The 25043-nt window shown below is 34.4% G+C and overlaps 1 protein-coding gene across 1 annotated transcript; it reads right to left on the reverse strand.

Moving 5' to 3' along the window:
* Nucleotides 1–1965: 1965 nt before the first annotated feature.
* LOC123539454 (glycoprotein 3-alpha-L-fucosyltransferase A-like) lies at nucleotides 1966–23397 on the reverse strand. Its single transcript, XM_053522798.1, has 2 exons — nucleotides 23142–23397; nucleotides 1966–4247 (listed from the first exon to the last, which is right to left on the reverse strand). Exon 2 carries the CDS (start codon nucleotides 4245–4247, stop codon nucleotides 3180–3182), a length of 1068 nt encoding a protein of 355 aa, XP_053378773.1. The 5' UTR covers nucleotides 23142–23397; the 3' UTR covers nucleotides 1966–3179.
* Nucleotides 23398–25043: the final 1646 nt, after the last annotated feature.

A 25043-nucleotide genomic window follows, 5' to 3' on the forward strand; every position in this document is an offset into this window, starting at 1 on the left:
TATACTGCGTAGGCAGACATCAGGACATCAAGAAACACCTACTTTCACTTTTATGTTATAAAACGGTCTCGACATAACTTTTGAAGCATATAACGTAGCTCTGGCATGAAAATGACCATTTTCAGGCCAGAAAATTATACTATATATTGATATGGACTACACTCGAGTTGACCACGGAGGCATATATACGACGAGATACACGTTTGTACCTATAAAGATATCAAAGTTTTCAACATTATGCTGTCGAAATCACTTTTTGTACATAAGACAATTATCAACAGTCCTTTTCAAATTCTCAGTTTGACAGATTGATCATTGTCGGAATAAGACATCTATAAGATAAGTAGTCCATACCTGCAAAATTGTGAAACGCTAAGAATATATCAACTTTTTTTAATTTGTATTATAAGGCATTGTTTTTCTGTATTGTGTCTGATTTCTGCAGCGTATTCCCACGTTGCTAAGTCATTCAACCATAGCAACCAAAATTTGCACACTGATATTACGTTGCAATGTAATTTAGTTGCAATTGCAAGATATTAGAAGCGTAATAGAGTACATCTTTTTGGAGAGTATTCAATTCGGGTGGGCCGTTTCCGGGCGGTCGGCATACAAAAGCATGTCCGCTCTCTAAGCCAAACAGTTCGAATTTTGTGACATTTTTTATGGGCATAATATCTCGGCCAAGTATGATAATTAGTCGAATCGCCCCAGGCACTCTTGGAGTATGGTCCTTTAACTAGGCCAAATTCGATGACAGGCGTATTTTGTGACAGTCTGCCACTCTTGTTTGATGTTTCTTACATGTATTTCTTGAAAGGTGTGCCTGTTCACTGAACAAATCAGCTGATCTGCTATATCCGTGGCCAATTGGTTAATGTCGCTGACTTCAAATCACTTGTCCCTCATCGATGTGGGTTCGTACCTCACTCCAGGCGTTTAATTGTTCATGTGAGGAAGCTGGCTTACAGACGATCGGTGGTTCTACCCGGGTGCTCGCTCGTGATGCAATTATTCACAGAGCGGCATATAGGGTCTTTCTCATCAAACCTGGAATGTCGCGATATGACCTATAACTGTGTCGGTGCGAAGTTGAACCCAACAAATAAATAGAAAATAAATTGTTCTAAAGGTATGTTAACCTTCGAAAATGTAATAAATTGCAAGTGACGAATAAGTTGTTTTGTTCAGTTTAAAGCCGTGCAGCATAAGTATGTAAAACTGGTCGATTTAGACTAGCATGTACAAGACAGTGTGTGTAACATTAATACAGTAAAACATTGAATGCAAAACTTGTTGAGTGCAAAACGTATTACGTATCATATCCATGTAAATGATAACTTAATCTTCAAACTATGTTGCAAAATAAATAAAATGATTTAGCGTTGGTTTATTGTAATTATGAAAATCTTGCCATGACAGTAAGGGTATCAGGGTATCATCAAATTTTGAGCGGGTCTTTATGTTATATATTTATGACCTCAGCAGTTTTTTTATCATATGTGTACTTATACTTTGCGGCAGATTCTAACATAATACCAAGATCGCATCTCCAATCTTTTTTGTTTTATAATGACAGATGAGATAAAATTATAAATAATTATGAAATTGATAAAAGAAGCACCGTGCTCAACCAGACATTCTATCATTACGCTTTGTTTTAAATACAGAAATCCTCAAAATGAATATTTTACTTTGATAACATTTATACTGAAAAAATGGCTGATATTTTTTGCAGATCTAGGTTTCACTCTTATGTTTGTATGAACTACAGAGCTATACAGTTTGCCGATATATACTAATTTTAAGAAAACACACTAATAAAAGCTCAAGGAAAAGGTCCAAATGTTGTCCCCGGCTACCTTTAGGCAGCATTCGCTATATATGTAGGTTCACTTTAATAATAATAATAATAATAATAATAATAATAATGATAATGATAATAAAAATGATGATAATAACAAATTCTTTATTTTCTGACGGTAACATGTACAGACATGCAAATAAAACGTTTACCGCATCTTAATTCAAGCACTGCCTTCTATTACGTAAAATTGTGCAGACCTTAAATTACATGATAATCACTAAGAAAACATATCTAAAATCGCATTCATATTTAAACATTGTACATAAAATAAAATAAGTTCATAGGCAAACACTTCAAACTATCTAGAACCTGCATGGAATGGAATTCTTTGAGAACCAACTAAGGAAAATACATGCACAATTTATCAACTTCCACCAAACCATTTCAGGTAAGATATGTAAGTAAAACTGTTGATACGGGACGAGGTACAAAGTTCAGAATAGCTCAAATGTCAAAGAAACTCTTCGATGGTACATAGAAAGGTCAAAGGTCAACGTTCGCAACTCTTGACACAGGCACAAGTAAATATATATACACCCGAATTTCAAACGACTTTATTCATAGTTTAAAATGTACTTTTTCCAAGCTTTGTGAGTCTGTTCTGTAAAAACTGTGTCAATTTCTGCTCTCAGACAATAGAAATAAGACTTAAAAGAAATATGAATACATTTTTGTCGCAGTTAAACATGTAAGGAGAACGTCAATTAATTAATGTCCGAGTTTTAAACTATTTACCTGAAATGTTTTTTTTTTTATTTGGTAGACGTTAAAAATATCCCTGTATTAAATAAGAAAAACATCAGATATTTCGAAAAGTCCTCATCATTAAGCAATGCATACTTGTTATAAGTAATAAGATTTGAAGCTTCAAATATTAAAAATAAAAATGAATTAATAAAGGTATAACAAATGAAGGTAAACAAATGCAAGTCTACGTCAATACGGACTATTTTATTTGTTTTTTTTTTCAAATATTTTTGTGAAAGAAATAAGAATAACCACTATTACTAGTATGCAATACATATTTTATCACAAGCTCAATTATACACCCCGTTAATCTACAGAGGAACCTGAAACATAAACATTTTATTGACATTCCAGTATCATATCGGGTGCGTGACCTTATTTGTGACGTTATTTTCATGCATGTCGTCACGTTTAAAAGTTTTTTAACGACGATATATTCGTTCATTCGCGGAATAATATTACGTTCCTAAAGTCGCGCAATATTTCCGCTTCAGAACTCGTGCATATTTCTAGAAACAAATATAATAACCTATAAATAATCTTCAAAAAGAAAGGAACATAATAATTACTTAATATCTGTAACATCTTTCGATTGCAGGCAAGGGCGAGTTCCAAATGCCCACTTTTGAATATCTTTTATAGTTTTTCTATATTTGTTCATGAAATTCATTCTTTCACATATATTACACATCGCTCTTTGATAGACCTTCAAATACCCTGGAGAATAGTATTGACTCTTTTTCTGTAGAAGATCAGCATATTCATCAACACTAAGGTTCTTTAAGAAGTTTCCAAGATCCTTGACAGTCTTAAAGTCATCTGTTGCTATGTGTGTTCCTACAGGAAAATGTTGCTTTGCTTCTCCAGGGCTACCACCACGTGTCAACATAATTAAATCATAATTGAAGTTTTCGTAGAACTTTTCTGTAAAATATTGATGGCATAAAGCATTCTCAAATGCTAGATAAAATCTGAAAGTTGTATTTAGAAGCTGAAAACAGTTTTCGTCATGTTTATAGCGCGCTCCACAGGTCCACTTTTCACCGCAATGTCCCAAAACCTCTACATCAATATACTTCCGTAAAATGTTAACATATTCCTGTCGTTTCGAATGCGTATGGCAATGTGATGCTATCATTAATAGTGTTCGATTTTTATTTTTAGCGATGGATTTAAAGTCCTTTCTCATCGCACGTTTGTGTCTAAGTATTTCTCCATAAGGTAGAAATATGTCTGTGTTATCCTTGTTGTAGGTCATTGTCCAGTTAAATGAGTATTCTTTATTTCTATACCACCAATTACCATTTGCTCCGTATGAAAAAGGAGATTCGTGAGCTTCAAAAATCCAAACTTGACCATTTGGACGAGTAAAATCAAGTTTTCTTGGCATGTTCTGACCATCAAATATAACTGCTTGGCTATTATTTGCTTCTAGTTTGTTAAAGGTCATATTGCAATTGCGGTACTCGCATTTGGCAAATCCACAATACATGACGTCTTTGCGATAAACTCGTATAAAAGCAGGGGGATTATACCAGAGAATTTGAAACGTTCGATTGCTTGAAGATGTGTTTTCAGTGATGTGAAACTTCTGTTCGTTTGAAGTTGTGTTTCCCATCATCTTCACTTCCATCTAAAATTCAGACATAACCGTATGATTAAACAAGTTGCGAAAAAGTTTTTAATTATAGGCAATCATAGTTTTTATTACTCTGAATTGTTCAAACTGTTTTAAAAATATTAAAAACTATTTCAAATTCGTAGCTATGGTTCTTTAGATGTGTTTGTGTGTTTACATCATTTAATGTTAAAACTGATAAAAGGTTGGCAAAATATACTGCCTTTTACATTTTAATTTTAAATGTCGAAGAAGAGTCCCTTTTATGTCATACAGAAACCCTCTGTACTAGCTCGTGTTATGTGTAGGATTGTTCAATTATAATCTTTCATTTCAGATCACCATTTAAGTTGTTATTTTTCATTTTATATATACATGAAATATGAATATTACCGCAAATTTAGCCTAAACCTATCATTTTGAATTTCGCGACATGGGAAAAGGGTAAAGCAGCTTTATGAGGTAAAATATATTTGTTAGTTATTTACAAGGAAATATAAGATTTCATTTAAAAGCAAAATATGGTCTGGTCTGATGTGACATGCTTTTTACCTCACTCATATCTATAGATTCTGGCTGTAGATCATTGTTTTCCAGTTTTAAATTATTGTGAAAAACATATCTTTATTAGTTTCGTCAAAGGAGTTTTCTAAACCATTGATTTTTGAAACTGGATATTTACGGATAAAAAAGCACAGAATATGTGTTAAAACATTGTCATGACGTCACTCCTTTGTTCTCGCTGTACTGTATTTTTAATATTGGACTGCTTTCAATGGGACTTAGTACAGTATTTTCCACGTGGAGTCCAATATTATTTTGATATTGGACTGTGTATTTAATATTGGACTGCACGAGGAAAACGATTTATATACAGAATTAATGTTTTCGTGTAGTCCAATATTTATCAATACATGTAGTGAAATTCCATATAGAAATATTATAATCAAATGAAAGCAGTCCAATATAATAACACAGTACAGGTTGGGGAAGGTATCAAATATCACTAAAATAGCTATAAATCGCTAATATAGCGATATATAGCTAAATTCTGTTGAAAAGAAACGGTTAAAACACCGAATATTTAAGCAACTGTGTTTCCGCGCAGTTTACGGCATATCCGAATGGTGTACATCTATCGTCATTTTTATTTTGCTAAATTTTCACATAATTTCGCCGATGCGTTTGTTGCTGAAGGTGAAATTTAATGCGATTAAAGTATGCTTAAGTATAACATTAAGATATGTTCGAAAATGAAGAAGAAAATAACCCAAATTTACCAATAACTTTTCATATACATGGACTTGCAACTTCCGCAAATGAAAGCGAGGCTGGAAGGTCGCTTATATTCCTGCTGCTGCTGTTACAAAAGCGCGCGAAAATTAAACGCTCAATTGTTACAATAAAATAAATGAAAATTAAATAAAACGTGTATAAATGTGTTTTCTGTACGTGTTTTCTATTATTTACTCATGTAATATAATAATAGAGAAAGCAAGAGATAAATAATTGACATAGTTAGTGAATTGTGATTAAAACGTATGTTTCTATGTACTTAAGACGCTATTAATGTTAATATAGATGTAATTAATAAAACGTACTATTTTTTTTTTTAATGTAATCGTATTGCTTAGGTGAAAAGTATAGTTGGGGTAGATTTTGTCTTTGTGTCCGTTATACTATCGGATATCCGTCCACGTATACATATGTAAACAAAGATGAGTTTCGAGAAGAAGTGCGGATGTGTTTCACATTCTGAAATTACTGCTGAATTAAGTAATTCTAGTGATGTGTTTCTCAAGGACTTGAGAAAAAGGCCTTATAAAAATGATGTTGTGAAGCACATGATAGAAAAAGGTTTGCTCCCTGAAAGAGCGCGGTATTTGTGCACTGCATGTGCTGCCCATTTTTCTGTCCGCAGCGCTGAACAGCCTGAAATAGAAGCCGGTACTTGTGCGCCTAAAAGATCAAAATGCAATCATTTTGAAAAGGTTTTAGATGGTGTTAAAACTGGTATTTATACAGAAAATGAACTTATAAAATTAGCCGAAGTGCTGGGACATTCCCAACAGACTGATTTTAAATGTTATGTTGACAATAACTTTACTTCTTATAAAGAAAAAATTGACAATTTTACAATACACAATTGTTTGAATGACAAGAACAATGTCCTTTTAAGTTTCTTAAAAGGTATAACAGGAATGAATGATAGTTTGAAAGGAAAAATATCGTTGCTAGCTGCTATTGAATGCCTTATGTCCGTTTGTAATAGTCATTTGGTAACACCTCTTCTGTTTGCACTAAACCTTACTTCATATTTTATATCGGGAAGTAAAACTATTTCTCAGCTGTTATCAGCGGTAACACCAGCAGGATCGTATTATTGTGTAAGAACATGGTTCCAGGAACTTAGTACCAATAAAATTGAGTGTCCTGATCCTAGAAATGACATTATTACATATTTTGACAATTCTCAAATATTATCCCGGAACTGGCGTGTAAGATATAACTCTAAAGTGAACGTGAATGTCATAACATCTGTTGTCCATATTCATCCGTCAGTGCAATCAAATTTGCAATTTGTCGACGATTTAGCCCCTAATAAATGGCTGTACATTCACAATGACAATCATGGTGTTGAAATGGTGTCTCAGACTATTGACAATTTATGTGATAAATTCGGTACTTATAGAGATAATTTTATCTCAGAAATGTTACAATGCGTTATTGAAGAGAAATCCTGTGGAAACGTCGATCTGCATGATAATGATAAATGCACATCCAAAGATCCATATAGCTTTCTTCCCCATTATCATGACGATAGTCGTACTAAACTTTCAGTAGGAGAGCCATGCATGAAAAACCCCTGCTCAATGGATGCTGTTAAAACTGTATTAGAAAACTTAATAGAAAATGTTAAAGTTGGAGATGACAGAAAGTGGTGTATTGTTGGTTGTGATGGACTCCCGTATATTTTATCTGACAGGTTAATTAAACAACATCAACACTTACAATATATACTATTACAACCAGGGCTAGGACATTATGAGATAAATATGACTAAAAGTATGTTCAAACTTCTATGGGACGTTTGCCTTAGTGATATTGCCAAAATGTTAGGATATACTTCGCTTTGGGCCCAGACTTGCTGTAGTAAAGCTACAGATCACCACAAGTCCTGGCAGATTTTGAATATTTTTCTGTTCGGTACAGCAAAAGAATTATTAATGATTTACATTCAGTCTTGTGAAGAAAACCGCTGTCGCCCTTCAGTACAAAATTATTATTATTGGCTACAGCAAGTGAAAAATCCGAACTATAAATTCCTAGCTGAAGTAGTTTTTACATATATGTTTGGCCTGTTTCTCTTCCGATCAGCTGTAAGACGTATAACAGCGATGCAATGATGATAGCAGGTGCAAGACCTCTGCACTCTTCTATGGACTGAACCAAGTAAATTACCAATTGATTGAATATCTTGACTTAAGAACCCGGTGTCTTTCACCTCCTGAAATTAAACAATTTATACAGAAAAATGAGTCATTCACAGTAAGCGGAGACCCAAGTAAAGGTGAGGGTGGGGACTTTGTCCTAGAAGCAGTCAACAGACGGTTGAAAATGTTGATGCCACCTGGTGTAGCTACCGAGAAAAGATGGTTGAATGTATGTCGCAGCTACGACAAAATTGACAAGGTAAGGGTATTGAAAAAAACAAAAGTTAGCAAGTATTTATCAAATTAATAAGTATTATTATAAGTCATACACCAACATATATGAACAAATTAAATATTATGTATGAATATTACTCATTAATGCACTAATGTGCAGACCTGTGAGCTGGGCAGTAAAAATTTATGCCCTTCAACTGCGCCTCAGACTTGCAAAAAAAGCCAAGACATTTTGCCTCAGCCCAGTAATCACAAGAGCTGTGCGAACACCCAACCCATACGACTCGCTTAGTCGTATTCTCATATTTTGCACCACACACTTTGCAAAAATAGTCTTCTTCCCCGTTTGTATTTTTGCACTTTCTTGCATTTATGGTATTGTCTCTCTTCCTCCTTGCTGGCGGTGAAGGATACTTTGAGCATGTTGGTGCTGCTGTCGGCTCCTCTTCATTTTCTGTTTGTGTTGCTGTACAAACTCCTAAAAAGAATGAGCCGTGCCATGAGAAAACCAACATAAAATTTTGTAGCAGCATCTGGTGTCATAAACATAACTGAAATAACGTAAGATATTTATATGGACATCACCTTTAAATGTTATAAATTTTACATCCTTTATTTTACACTTATTACCACTGAATGAAAAAAAATGTTATTTTACCATTGCGTCCTCTGTAGCCCTTGTATCCTTTGGTAGTATGTACAATGTCCTGCCCAGTAATTGATGTTAAATGTAACCGTGCTTGGGCTCCTGTTAATGTATTCAGCTCGTCTATCTGATAGAAAAAGTTTTTTGAAATATAACGTTACACAATATACAAATGTATATTTATAAATAATATTCATTAATTACAACAGGTTAGAAGCCACCTGAATGCCAGTTTAGATGTAAAAGAGAAGGACCCTCATTATATCTATCACCCAAACCTTGAGAGAGAGATTGTTGAATGGAGAAAGAAACTTCGTAATACAAGTTACATATGTAACCCTATGACTGAAACTATGCATCTGTCAATATCGGGACAGCCACTTGATAATGAGCTAGTCAACTTCTCCAACCATTGCAAAGGTTTTAAATAAATAAATAAATAATTGTATTTGCCATTGTTAACGGAAGTGTTCTTTTTTGGTATTATAACAGACAAAATTAAATTTTTCATTTAATATTAAAGACAATGAATACATATATAATGAGCCGTGGGGACAGAAAGGCCGTACCGGCGACAGCAACCCTCAAAAAAATCAACACCCTTTACAATTTTACAAATTTTTCATAAGTGATTTTTACAATGAATAGATAGAAAAAGAAAAAAAAACTGATTATAAAAAAAAAAAAAAAAGAAAAGGTTCGTACTCTAATACAAAAGTTCTTATGCCATTCTAATCTGACGTACACGGGTTTTTAAATGTAATTGTGAATTAAAAGTAGCAAAACAAAACAAAATTCTAAATTCGTCCCTTTTAAAAACCGTGAATAGTTGATTCCTGTTGGCTCCCTATGGTTAGGTGTTTGCATCCCTGGCGTTTCGGGGAAAAAAAAATCTGGGGGGCGGGGGGGGCGGGAAGGGGGGCCACAACCTGGCGAAAGCCTTGCCCTGGGGGAAATACCCAGGGGTAAGGGAAATGACCTGGGGAATTGTACTTCCGGGTTATGACATCCCCAAAGGAAAAATCGTCTGGCGGAAGAAGCTCGAGAGCATAAATTTCTAGCAAGAAAAAAAATTTCAGCATAGTTCGTTATAAAGCGAAGGGGGTGTGCGCAGGCTTATCTACCATCTTTTTTAAAGGATAATTTTCCCGCCAAATACAAAATTTCATGGGTTTCACGGTTAAGCCTGAGTCCGACTATTGTCTTTTCAGGGGGATTCACGATAACCCGGAAATTAACTATTTTGGCGCGAATTTAAATTGACTTTGAGGCCCATTATGGGGGTTTTGGGGAAAAAAAACTTAAATTACTAAATTTTAAAAAAATCAACTTTCTTTTTACGAACGAATTTAAATAAAATTTCATGGAAATTTAAGTTATGAAATACAGAAAAACATGAGAGTATTTCTGGTGAAATCTAAATTTTCCCTAATAATCAAAAATTTACAAAAAGATGAGAAATACCTCATTTACAATAATATAAAATAAGGCCCGTATTCAATTTGTGACACAGCCCCCCCTTAAAAAGAAAATTTAAATTTTTCTTAAATAAAAAACAAATTGGCTACTGCACATAGCAAAAAAACAACAAAAAAAAAAAACAGCTGCACTATTTTACACCATAAAAAATTTAGCCACCTGTCTCACTTACTTAATAACTGCCCCTACTTTTTCCTCCCAGGAAATTGCTCTGATACTGATCCTATTGGCTGCAATGAAAAAGCCCATTCATCACCCTGGAGTCTAAGTTTCGCTTTATTCAAAAAGTGACGCATGATCGCTCTAATAAAAAAGTCTTTCCCCGAACAAATCCCCCGGGTGAAACTTACTATGCCCATCAACGCAAAACACCCTTTCCCAAATAAAGAGACTTTTGTCCCTGGTAGCAATTTTCACTAGCAAGCTACAGTATTTCCCTCCCATCATTTTCCCGAAGAAATATGACCTAAGCTACCTAAGATTCTCCCCAATTTTAAAAAGTCTGTTAAATCGGGAAAACTTCAAAATAGGCGGACCCATTAAGCTGCCTTCAAATCGAAAAGCCTTTTCTGACTTTCACCCCACTCTAAAAGATTTGGCGACCCTTTTCCTCAAATCTGTGAGCGGAACTGAAAATGGCACCGACATTGGATAAACTTAAAAATTCAATAGAATAGCATCAAAATAAATCTGTAAATACCTTTAAAAATTGTCAAAAAAAAATCAATTTCCTGTTTCTTCTACGGTAACTCAGTTTTTTCTTACATCTTTGTACGTTTTCTGTACCTCTTTATGGGACAAAAAAAACTATACCTTTTACTCTACTCGAAAATCATCCACTTTTAGGACTAATCTGTCTAATCTCTCTGACCCTCCTCACAATGCGCTCCAACCCTTATTAAAAATCCCTTATTGGTATGACTTACTATCACCTTTCCTTTCACAGTACGTTTCAGCATGTTTGCATAAAACTTTTTAAACTTTCCGTCTCATTTCCCTTTAATCTAGTCTATTTATCCTCCTACTACGAAAGGCCCCTTTCCCAATTAAAAAAACTTTTTTTGTTTCGTGGGGTAAAAATACAAGTCCTTACTACCTGCCTTAAACCTCCTATCTCTACCCTTTCCTTTGTAATACTTCTTGTATCTAGCACTATTTTTCTAACTTCTGACATCTTACACGTATCCCCAACTTTTCTGCAAACCCTAAATACGGGGTAAGTGGTTTTAACCTCATCAATCCCGTCTTACCAGCCCATAACCCCTTTCACAGTTATCGGTCCACGGATTTTCTCCCGTAAAGTAACTAAAAGGGAAAACCCCAAACTTTTTGGGGAACTTCACGGTAAGCAAAACAAGCTTTCAAATACCTACCCAATCTCTGGGGGCTCTCACTACACAACGCTTAAACATTTGTTTCAAACTCCGTTAAACTTTTTAACTAAACCTTTAACCAAGGGTGATACGGGGGGAGAACTGCCTTAATGACAATAACCATTTATTTTCTCCCTAAGTTCTACGTAAACGGATCCACAACGGTAAGCTTTTCCCTCGGGCATTTCCTAATTTACTGAACATATCTATAAGCCTCTGCTACCTCTCATTTCAATACAGTATGCTATGGCTTCCGGATATCAGAGCATTTTTCTACCATATCAAATGTCCTTTTTTTCCCAACAGCATTTTTTTCGATGGGCCCCCAACGATATCAAACGGCAACTTTTTAAAAGGGGAGTATCAATCAAAGGCATTTTTCCAAACGGAATTTTTAACTTACTCTACCCTTAGCTAATACGTTGACAAATACACAGGGCTGACAGTACCCCTAACCTCTGCCATTACCCCGGGCCAGAAAAATTCCCCCTAATCCCTAACTATTTTCCCTTAACCTAAAGGGCCCTGACAAAATGAATCATGTGCAATTTTCATTACATTTCTCAAAGACATTTGGGTACAATCAACTGCTCTTTTGTCAAAATTCGGGGCGGAAAACTTCTAAAAAACAATTATTCCTTATCTCAAACCTAACTGCCTTTTCCTCCACTTTAATCGTACCTTCCTCCCTTTTTCTACACAAAATCTAAGGCTATCTTTCTGTTGTTTTTTCTAAGAATTCCTCTCGATAATCTAAATCGAGACGGAACTTTAAGCTTTACTTGTTTCTTACTTTGGCTTCCCCTAGTTTCTACTGCTGACGCTAAACTACAAACTGGGTTCTACAGCCCCCCTCTACTTTACAATTTTAACACTTTGGTAGGTTACTAAAAAAACGCCCTTACTTACCCTTAAAATACGGAAAATAAATATCTATTCTAGCTATCAGCCTATGTTCACTCCACAGTACTTACATCGGGGGTTTTTTCTCTAAAAACTGACTTGCTTCTACAAGCCCCGTTTCACATCACACAGTACAACCTTTTCCGCTGCGATTACACCCACCATTAAAAACCCGGTTTTGTGGGACATGTCTTACACTAAGCATACTAACCCCTCAACATCACTTAGTTCTATTTTTGCTATTTCACTCCCCTGCCCCACTTGATTTTACCCCTATCTCTACTCATTTCTTCCCTCTACTTACCCCTAATGGGTCACGGCCTCTACCCTACTTTCTATTTTCCCTTATTTTCATTCTCCCCTTATACTTTCCTTTTCCTGCCTACTTTTAAAACTCGCGCTGATTAGCACGTTCCCGCCGTACTTTCCACTCCTACAGTAATAGAACTATGCCCTATTCACCACACTTATAACACTTCATACCCCAAGGGGGTTGAAAACCTCACCTCTATTAGCAACATTGCAAACCCCTCTTTTACAGTCCCTACATACATACAGGATATTTGTCCGAGGTATATCATATGGAAATAGCCCGGGTCCTTATTGGTTCGTTCACGACAATTTGGGGCCCTCCACGAGTCTTTGCAAAAAAATCTGCTCTTCTGCTACATCCTTACTTTAACTAACTTCTTACTACTCAAAATTCGGGATGTCTCTTTTACAACTTTAAAAATTGGGCCCCTAAAAATAAAATCTAACAACCCTTCGTACTTTTTCTCTACCTTCCCAAATCTAAGCAACCTTAAAATTTACTTATTCGGGCTAGAAAACACAAAGGTCTCATTTATCCGGCCTTCAGTTCTAAACTTTTTCTATACCATCGTCAGTGAGTTCGAACTGCCCGAAAGCAAAGGGGCTTTCATTTATCATAATCCTTCCTATCTTCCAACGGAAGCCTATCAAAAACCCTCTTCCCCGCCCCCTTTAAAAGGCGTAAGTTAAGTGCCTATTCTTTACCCCAACCGCGCAACAGGCGTTTCGTAAATTCTACGTCCTGGAAAAAAATTTTTCACAAAGGAGCATCTTAACCTTTACCTTTTTTATCATTTTTCAAAGTCTGTCTTAAATTTTATGCTCTGTTTTAATTCCTCTTCTGTTCCTCCTTTTCTGTTTTAACTTCCTAGCTAACATTAACTTCTCCTTTTCCATTTTAATTTTATCAGTTCTAACTTACTTTCGTATTCTAATTTTTTTAGCTCTAACTTACGTTCTAACTCTAACCTTTCCTTTCTCACCTTAAGCACTAGTCGTTCAATTCTATCTTTCCTTCTGCAACCAAACTTCTAACTAAAAACTTTCCCTATCTGCTTCAAACCCTTTCCTCTCTCTTTCCCTCTGTTTCTACTCTTAATTCTTGCTTAAAAACTTTTTTTTTTTCTTTTTCATCTTTTCTTTCGAACCCCCTGTTTCTAACTCAAATCTTTTTTCTTGCTTCTAACCTATCTTTCTCTCCCCTTAATTACTATGTCTTTCCTCACTTTCCCCTATGCTCCCCTTAAAAAGTTACGTAACCCTCTCCTTCTAACCTAACCTTTTCCCCCTTTCGTTAACTCTACACACTAGCATTTTACACACGTTAACATAAAACCTTTCAGTACAACGACAAAAACAACCTGGACACTATTAAACAATCGTGAGGAATACTGACTACACTAGTTTACACAAGGCTCTAACATTACCACTGAAGCAAAACAAAGACTAACATACGTATATACTACACAAAACTCCTCAAAAAAATAATAATACACTAATTTGGCAACATACTAGTGTCAATAAAGGGTTTCATAGGCAACAATCAACAAAGTACAGTAAAAGTAGGCTGTAACAATACCCTACCTTAAAAAAATATAAATCAACTTTTAACTGTGTTAACATTTTAGTGTAAAAAAAAACAAAAAAAAATAAACGGCTTTATCCTAAGATAAAGAATGTAAACACAACAGTGTAGCACAAAACTAAGAGTGGGTTAAAGTAAATCAAGAAACAATTTGCAACACACAAAAATGAAAAAAAAAAAATACGTATCTGTAGTAACAGCACACAATACCTAATGAACTGGGGAATTAGGGCGACGCAAAAGTAAGAGTGGTGGGGATAACTCCCCTTTGTAAAGGGGCGGTCATTTCCCGCACAAATATGAGGCTTAATCAAGAGTAAAACAAAAACCCCCAAAAAAAAAATAAAAGAACAAATACCCCGAAAACCAAGTGCGTAAACAACTGCTATCATCTGTACCACTAAGTGGGTTGCTGAAGTTTCGGATCTTTTTGTCTTTCTGATAAGCCTTCACTCTGAAAAAAGAATAAAACTTTAAAAAGTGCAAATAGAACAAACAAGAGGAATCTTTACAAATTAATTTTGCAGTTAAATGGGTGTTAATAAGTTCGAATAGCTACGTGTCTGGTCGAAAAATCCCACCGCACCATTGTGACAGGGAAAAGGCCGTACCGGCGACAGCAACCCCAGAAAAAAAAAACCCTTTACAATATTTACAAATTTTTTTACAAAAGATATTATTTCAATGAATAATAGAAAAAAAAAAAAAACTGATTATAAGAAAGAAAAAAAAAAGAAAGTTTTAGTTCTCAAAATACAAAAAGTTCTTAATCCATTTTTAACGCGTGACAAGGGCTTTAATGTAAATTTTGAACTTTTAATAGCACAAAAAAAAACAATCTCTAAATTCAGTCCCTTTAACGGAAAACGTGCCCCTGTTGGCTCCCCATGGTGGAGTGATTGCATCCCTGAGCTGACTTCAGGGGATAACAAAAATCTCGCTTTTTGGTTTACGGACAACCATGGGCGAAAGCTCTGCGCTGGGAATAACACATCCAAGGGGAGAAAGCAAGTAACCTCGGGGATGTACTTTCCGGGGTTTTACATAACCCGGAAAAATGTTGGCGAAGAAGCTCGATCGAGCAAAATTTTTAGCAAGAAAAAATTCAGACATAGATTCGTCAAAAAAGTCGAAGGGGGTGTGCGCAAGGGATATCTTTTCCACTATTTAAAGGGTAAATTTCCGCCCAAATACTAAATTTCATGGGATTTCCGGGTTTAAACCGTGAGCTCCACTTTGTAATTTTCAGGGGTTTACGAAAAGCCCGGGGAAACTAACTACTTTTGGGGCGAATTTAAATTGCAATTTGAGGCCCTTATAGGGTTTTTGGGGGAAAAACTTTAATATGAAGTTTATAAAAAAATTTTAACTTCTTATAAATGAACAGAATTTTAAGAAATTTACATGGAAAATTTTGTTTTTAAAAAACGAAAAACATGGAGGTTTTCAGCGTGAAATCGGGCATTTAAAACCCCAAAACTCAAAAATTTTCAAAAAGATGAGCAATACCCATTTTCAATAAATAAAAAAAAGGGCCCGTAGTCAAATTTTACACCGTGCCCTGAGGAAAAACCCAAATTTTTGGTTTTTTTGACCAGTAGGATCAAAAAAAGAGCATCGCTTCCCCACAGTTGGTCAGGATCCATGCTTTCGCTAACATTTCCCTTTCCCAAAAGGCTTTAAAAGCGAACAGCATGGGGGTCCTGACCCCTTGTGGATGCACAGGGTTTTCTGGGTCCTTTTGGCGCAACCCCTTGTTGGTTTTCTCTTTGGCACGGCTCATATATAATTTTTTTTTTAAATTTTTAAAGGGAAAAAAGACAATTGTACATGGAAGATTTAATGAAGGGTGCATCCAGGCAAGGGCCATAACTGACGCCATTTTTTATAAGAAAAGCAGACAGAGATAAATTTAAATATCGAAAAACAAAGAAAACAAAAGCGCTTATCTTTAAAGGAAAAATTGGTAGGGAAGCCTTTCAAAAAAAATTCAAATAATTTACCTCCCCTTTACTTTTAAACTTCCTTATCTTTTTTTAAAACCCTTAAATGATATGTTAAAGAAGGAAAAAACTTTTTTTCCCCTAAGGGCAGGGGCTTGTTTTTTGGGGTGAGAGCTGCGGGGAACATGGTCAAAGAAGGTTAAGGAAAAACAAAAAAATGGTACATAACGTTTTTTTTCACGTGTATCACCGTTTTGATGATGTGTAAAAAACATTCAGAGTTAGGGAAATTGTTTTATCTTTATTACCTCTTTAATTAGTGATCCCTTCTACGTTTTAAAGTCTGGCTCCCGCCGAAACCTCTCTACGAAAACTTTTTTGTTTACCGCGCGGTTTTGGCCCCCGGTGCTTGCCCCTTTTTCTTTTTCCTGGGTTTTTACTTTTTTTCTTTTGAAATTTTGGTTATTGACGATCACTTTTTTACTCCTAAATTAAAAAAACTCACACAAAAAAAAATTTAAAAATTTTCTAGTTTTCGTCATCCTCATCTTTACTACAAAAACAGAAACTTTACTTTAAATTCAAAAAATTTTAAGCAACCCCTTTAGCATAATTTTAAAAATCTATGTACCTTCCGACTATTAAGTGTATTACTGTTGTATTAATAATTAAAATTTTAAATTTTAAATTTAATTCATATTTTTGGGGGTTGTTTACTCATTTTGTGATAAACCCTTCATAAGACAATTAAAAAACGAAACCTTTTCAAAAATGTGTACAATTACATTTTAAAAAATTTAAAATGTAATAGTAATTTCTAAGACGTTTTTGTATATACTGAGTGAGAGAATTTATGAAAAATTCAAGCGACTCCCCTCGTTTTCAGATCGGCAAAAAAAAAAAAAAATTCACCCTTTTGATGTTTGATTTACTGAGAAAAAAAACAAATTTCTGCATTTAGACATTTGTGTTTTTTTGCAAATAAGATTAATAGGGGAGTTTAAATAAATGCATCGGGGAAATAAAATTTTTTTTTTTTATAGTTTCAGTGTTTGGAAACAAGCTCAGTTTAACTCCCTCTTGCCGAAAGAAACAGAAATCCAAAAACAGCGTGTTTTTTTTTGGTTCTTTTTTTTATTTAATGCGAAAAAGAAGCTAATTGCGAAAAATGCTATTTTAGTAAATTTGATACTTCCCCAACCCGCTACTGATATTAAAAAGGAAAATTAAATACAAAACAAAAGTTTTATGTATGATCTAATGTATAATATTTAAGGAAAAAAACGCAAAAAGTTAAAAATGCATTTTAATATTTTTTCATCATCAAAAGTAGTCTTACTCCCCAAAAAACAACTTCCTAGAGAAAAACTTCCTTAATATTTTTCACGTTTCCAGTTTCAAAATTGGCAAAATATGTCTTCCCGTTTAAAAAACAGTTTTATTTTACCAAAACATGAAATCTTTTAGGCCCCACTGCAATGGGCCTTTAGATTTTGTAAATTTTTAAAGAATGCTTCTTTCAGTAATGCTCCGGACAACCCTTATTTGATAATAAAGGGAGAAATTCAAAAACTAGGAGGTGAGTTTTGGGCCTGAACCTCCTCTTTGTCTCAAGGCCCTCTATGATTTGTAAAAATTTTTAAAAAAGGTTAATATTTTTTAAGTTATACTACGGAATGGGCGGGCGGCGGAAGGACGGACAAAGTGTCAACATTTTTCCGTTTTTCGGGAAACATAAAAATAATAGTAAAAACATTTACGTTTTTGAAAGTTAATGAAGCTTAATCCCGAAACTAGCCTTTTTTTATTCCAATCCATTTTTCTGAATTTTTCCATACATCTGACATAGAAAAAACTAAACAAAAAGCTTATCGTTTTGAATGTTCATGTAAAACCCCCGAAAAAGATTTGGCCGCGCGTGAGAAAAAACCCCCAAAAGTGCGTTTTCCAGGGTGGTTACATTGTCCGATCGGCTTTCGACATAAAACAAAAATTTTTTGAAAAAAGTAAAGAAATTTCTTTCAAACTGCCTATTTATTAAGAATTTTATTGAAAAAGCGAAAAAAAAAAAAATTTGTTGCCTTTGTTTTGGTAGAATTTTTTTCCCCTTTTCAAAAGGAGGTTTTCCATGGGGAGCTCATGTTTTTGTTGCGGGATTGACGTTACAGTTTATGTTTTTTTGAGTATTTCATTCGTATTTAAAAAAAAAAGTAAAAATAACGGATGTTTTAAACCTTCAAAAAAAAAACTTTTTTAGCACCCCCCTAAGAAAAAAGTTGCCTTCATTTTTTGGTTTGATCCAGTTTTAAACATTTTTTTTCACATTTTTTCATCTGTGAGCCCGCCTATTGGAAAAGAAAAAAAACTTAATTAAGGCACATGTCTACATGAACCTTATTTTTTGCCGAAATATCTTTTAAATTTTGTACCGTTTTTCCTTTCTCTATTTTTTAGAAATACTGAATTTTTGTGAAAAAAATTAATAAATTCAAAGTGAATGATATCAAATATATTTTTTTAGTAAAACCCCAGTTGGACCACAAAAAACATCCAGTGATAAAAACTTTAAAAAAGAGTACTTCGAGTGCATAATAAAATTCTATGAAAGCAAGTTTTTTGTTTTTTAGCTTCCACCGGCGTTAAGTCCGGTATTAAAAGGTTTAAAGGAACGAAAATAAATCACAAATTGGGTTTGATTCATAGTGATCCGAAATAATTTAAAATTGTTTTTCTGTATAAGTCTTTTTGCACTAAATTTGAAGATTTCGGGCTATTCTGTACAACCCAAACAAAAACTGTCATTGAACTAAAAAAAACAACAGTTATGCCGCGTGTAAACAACAACCCCTTTTTTCATTTAGTGCACAGCAGCAAATCATTTTCCCCAGCGTCCGATTCCAACTACGCTTAGTGAAACATTATCCAATTCCCATACCCGTAAATTTTAATTTTGGGAAAAACAAGTTTTTCCCTTTCCAACTTTAAAAAAAAAGAACTAATCATTTTCCCTTGCATGAATTAAAAAAAATCCGTTTTTTTTTGTTTTAAAATGTCAAAAATTTCTTTCCCCCCAACCACTTTTGAAAAAAATACTGCTTTTTCCGTACATGGAAAACACAATTATAGCATCACGGAATCCGGGGAAAGAAATTTTCCCAAAAATTTTCAAGGCGAGAACCCGAGACAAAAAGCTTTGCATTTTGAAAAAAACGGCGTAAAATATCTAGGGTTTTTTTCGGTATTTTTAACTATAGCAACTGTTTTTAAATGCGGTAAAGTGAATAAAAAACCCAATTAATTTAAAAAAATTTAACGTCAAGGTTACGTATTTTCTTTTTGGTTTTGCCCAAAAAACAAGTTTTTTTAATAAGAAAAAAGCCCCAAAAAAAATCCCAAATTAAAAAAACGGACGGGCCTCAGCGCTGACGCGTTCGGGCAGTCCCATTTTTAATTTGGATCGTTTTGCTTTTATCCTATCTTTCAACAACACATAATAAATTTCCGGGTACTTATTTTTTTTGCTAATTTTTTAGGGGAAACCCTTTTCGATCTTAAAACTTCGATATTCCCATATTTTTCATTTAATGGAAGTGCTCTTCAAAACCTTAAAAAACTAACGATCCGACCACATTTTTTTTCCCCTTTTTCTGTAGACAAAATAAAATTGAGTAATCACATCAGAACCGCATCCAACCTAAAAAAAATTGCATTCTTTAAAAATACCCATATTCTGATGTACAGGAATGTAACAGTTACCTTATTGATCTGAATGTGTTGATTTTCTTACTTAGTAAAAAGAGCCAAAGGGGACACACAACAAAACCCCGAATTTTGAAAGTACAGAGTTAAGTCATTAATTTTACCTAAGCAAAGCATTTTAAAATTAATTCTTTTAAATCCATTGGGTTTCATTCGAATCGCCAAAAAAACAGCACTTAATTGTAAAGAAAGGCTTTTGTAATGGGTGGTCTCTTGACAATGTGTATTATTAGGAAAACGGCCCCTAAAACAGAAAAAGGTAGAAACCTTTGTTCTCAACATCTTTTTTTGCAGGGTTGGATGTAAATTATCAAACAATATTTTAAAAAAATTGATTTGTTAAAATACCCCGTCTTAAAGGGGTACCCTTAATGTGCGATGACGTCAAAGTTTAAATTTCCCAAAAAGATCATTTTTTTCTGCTGCAAATTGATTACAAAAAAACGTTAACTTGGAGAATCACGCTGGGTACGCTTTCGTAAACTTTCAGCGGCGGGGAACCTCTTTCCATATATTAAAAACAAGATTTTGTCCATGCATTATTTCTTAAATAATAGGGCGATTGCAATATTTAAACTCCGAAATGGTGTTTTCACTACAGACCGTTCCAAGGTGGGGTCCCACTGTACGTCTGTTTACATTGTGTTTTTTAGGTTTACTTGTATCTGTTAGGTTAATCATGTGAACTTCAGTACAAACCCTGCTCTTTGATTGATCCAGCATTAACTGAGAATTCATTATAACTTAAAAAAAATACAATACTGAGATTAAATTCCATTAAACTTAATAAATTTCATCGTGCTCGAATTATTAGTATTTCTATCATTGTAAGGTCGTTAACCCGGAGCAATGCCCTAGTGTCTTTGTATTATTTTTAAAAATTCAAAGGATTCAAAATATTCTTTACTCTTCTATACTAAATATTTAGACATAAGTACGAGTTAATAGGGAACATGTGGACACCATTTTGCCTATTTTATAAGAATTGCATATTCTGAGATATTTATCAAATGTTTGAACAGATGATTTGATTATCATATATATATATATATATATATATATATATATATATATATATATATATATATATATATATATATATATATATATATATATATATATATTTTCCAGCTGACGTATTTCTTAAATTAGCGGTGTTATTATAACTTAACATATCCAATTCTTCTATTAGAATTCTACTTAAGAGCTAATAATTGTCTAACTATATTTGCAGAAATCCATCAATGCGGTTTAAATGCAATTTCATATTGTCTAACAAAAAATATAAACGTGTAAATTCTAATTTAACTTTTAAAATGAAAATATAGTAGTATTACATTAGTTCAAAACTCTAAACTATGACCAGTCATGTTAAAGGTTCATAATGCCATTTAAATAGTAAAGCAAGTTCTGTTTTTATCTCTATTTTTCGAATTCTTTGTTTGTTGTATCAACAAAAATAAAAAAGGTGTTAAAAAGTGTAAAATGTCCCAGAACAATACAGTCACGTTAAACAACCCGTAAATCTCATTGAATTTCCGTAGTGAAAATAAAATTCAATCCCAGGAGAAATCCAGACGATTATTGCAAAAATCTTTGAAAATTACATGGGTGACCGCAATAATTCAAAAATACAATGCTTCATATCCTTTGATTCCGCTCCATTATTTCATACCAGCCCAAAGTTGTGGTCCAAACTGAGATGTTACAGACTCTAGTGTGTAAGTACAACTTCGTATTTCAATTGCAATGTGCCTTACTAAAATGTGTGCTTTCCATAAGGAATATAAATGAGCCGCGCCGTGAGAAAACCAACATAGTGAGTTTGCGACCAGCATGGATCCAGACCAGCCTGCGCATCCGCGCAGTCTGGTCAGGATCCATGCTGTTCGCTAACAGTTTCTCTAATTGCAATAGACTTTGAAAGCGAACAGCATGGATCTTGACCAGACTGCGCGGATGCGCAGGCTGGTCTGGATCCATGCTGGTCGCAAACCCACTATGTTGATTTTCCCATGGTGCGGCTCAAATATCGTTGAGTGAACAACAAACATATCTATAAGTTACATGATTAGTGTCTTTAACTAGAATCAATTATAGAATTTTTATGTATTGTATAACGAAAAAAGGTTCTAGATGTAAAAACTGGAATAACAGAGTTTTGCAGTCCTTTGATAAGTTAGGATGTGCTGATATAGGTAATAGTACTGATACATACTTCAAAGGCTTTGTTTATTGATAAAAACATTGGAGTTTATGTTACATCTTTGAAAAAAGTTGATAATCCCATCAGACCCAATAGAAATGGAGGGAACAAACTGCGTACATATAAATTTTAAAGAGGATACTTACGTTATTTTCCTTACTATCGTAAAATGTAACAAAAAATTAAAAGTACATCAAATCACGTGATAAAACAACAAAATACTAACCAGCAGGATTCTTTTAAATCCGTCCATTTTCGTGGTTAATTTTCAATCTAAGAAATGCAAAAATATATTTGTACTCCATCTAGTGAAATTGTAACTTGAAATTCTGTACTTATATACCTCAGACACAATAAACGTCACACAAAATTAAAATAGATAACACATCACTCAAGTTCTGTTTTGGTTCAAAGCAAACTACAGCACTATGATAAAGCTGGGTGGATTTTGATGTATTACAAAGTCATACTATTGGAAAAAAGAGATTACCGATTACCCATTCCTTACCAGGTTTAAGTGTAGCCACAGGAGCCTGAAATTCTATCTATAATGCTCCAAAATGGCTAAATATAAAAATGACCCCTCCTATATATATATAAAAAAGAACAGGAATGAAACAAAACCGTACCCCGCCCACTTTGTGTAAACAAGAAATTTCGAAAAACAGCAAAGCATCTCTATACGAGCGGTCTTATTTTGAAGAGGACCAAAAAATCTACTAGAAACACTACTTACTGTAAACTGTCTTCCTTTTAACTAACACAAAATCATCATTTTCAATACCATTTCGTTCATCGCCGAAACCATTGCGTGACGTCACATACATGTACCTGTTTCACAGCCTCGCAGTTAATTCGATGTAGTATAGGAAGGGTCATTTTTATATTTAGCCATTTTGGAGCATTATAGGTAGAATTTCAGGCTCCTGTGGTGTAGCGAAAGCTGATAGAAAATAACCTTTTATATTCGTTTGGTATTCGTATTTTTACTCAAACATGCCAGAGTTCAGCATGTGAAAAAATAGTACAACTCACTATTTAAATGAAGTCCAATATTCAAACCAGTGTGCTGTGGAAACAAAGGAGTGACGTCATGACAGTCTTTCACGTGTTGAGCAAGCGTTTCATGTTCATAAATGATGAAGACAGCAGAATGATCTTTGATGGTTATGCCAAATAAACAGGATTTCATTGCTCATGCATTACCCACGTTCTTAACATACTGTCATTAACGAGTAATGAAAAAGAACACATATAACAACAACAACTACAAAAACAAAGTAAAATATTAACTAGCTCCTGGGTCTTATAAAGTACGGATTCGAGGGGATACCTTTCCATTTTGCCTAACGAAGTATTTGTGTAACCGTAAATGTCTTAATTGCAGTCAAAAGACTTAATAACGTAAATATTGCCTAACTGCCGAAAATTATGACTCTTGTTCAAATAAAATGAAATACACCAAAGTAAATACTTGAGAAGGGTAAGCAAATGCCTATGAAGGCTGGAGGAAATCCCATACAGTCATAAATGTCAAAGTGTGAAATATTATTCGTAACAAGTTCCCCTGTTACACAAGGGTCGTTTAATGTGTAATAAAATCTTTGCTATAATCTTGGCTATAACATTTTTTTTCAGTCTGAGATAAACTTATTTTTAAATGAAAATCAAGATTTTTTTCTAAATTCAGCAGAACAATTTAAAGGTAATAAATAAATGTTAATAGATATATGTATGTAACAAATTCATCCCTACTGGACATGTCTTATAATATGATAAATGAAGTTTCTAAAGCCGAATTAACATCACGATGGAACAATAATGGTACGATGGTGAAAACGCGATGACACGATGACACGATGATGAAATCGGGATGGTGCGATGGTACGATGGTGAAATGTCGATGTAATATCGCGTTTTCATCATCGTACCACCGCGTTTTCTCCATCGTATCATCGTATCATCGCGTTTTTACCATCGTGTCATCGCGTTTTCATCATCGTACCATCGCATTATCACCATCGTACCATCGCATTATCACCATCGTACCATCGCATTTTCACCATCGTACCATCGCCCTCCGGTGGTCATGCGCAGTGGTACAGTTATGTGTCGTAAAATACAGGTTGATACAATATCGTTTTCACATTGCACTATGTACCTTCAACATCATAACAAGTATAAGCTGAGTTTGAATAATAGCATGTGACTATTACACCAAGCTTTTTATTTACTTTCATGTATACATAAAATACAAATGACGTGGCCTTGAAGATTTTACAGTTTTAATCAACTGAGCACTGAACATTTTGTAAAACATTTTGCAAAACAGCAATATCTAAATTGTAAATTTCCTCTCACAAAATACATTGAGATACATTCGTCTATTGTTGACAAAAATACAAGTGTACGGGACTACCATTTCTAACCGGAAGGCGTTGGTACGATGGTGAAAACGCGATGGTACGATGGTGAAACCACGATGGTACGATGATGATAACGCGATGGCACGATGGTGAAAACGCGACGGTACGATGGTGAAATGTCGATGTAATATCGCGTTTTCATCTTCGTACCATCGCTTTTTCATCATCGTACCATCGCGTTTTCATCATCGTTCCATCGTGACATAGCATTTTCACCATCGTACCATCGCGTTTTCACCATCGTGCCATCGCGTTATCATCATCGTACCATCGTGGTTTCACCATGGTACCATCGCGGTTTCACCATGGTACCATCGCCTTCCGGTTAGAAATGCGTAGTCCCATACGTCTAAATTGTCCAAACGGAACATCGTGAATTATACCTGTAATAACATAGCTTAAAATGCGAATCAGGTGCACTACTGTAAATCCATTGGAATATAATTATCAGAGCCCAAAGTATATGTGGTATAACAGTTAGCGTATCGTTTTTATTTTGTTTGTATTTATC

This window comes from Mercenaria mercenaria, chromosome 14, assembly GCF_021730395.1.
Source record: "Mercenaria mercenaria strain notata chromosome 14, MADL_Memer_1, whole genome shotgun sequence".
NCBI lineage: Eukaryota > Metazoa > Mollusca > Bivalvia > Venerida > Veneridae > Mercenaria > Mercenaria mercenaria.

Coding starts and splice junctions, on each gene's coding strand:
- LOC123539454 (XM_053522798.1), bottom strand. CDS start 4,247: ATGGAAGTGAAGATGATGGGAAACACAACTTCAAACGAACAGAAGTTT.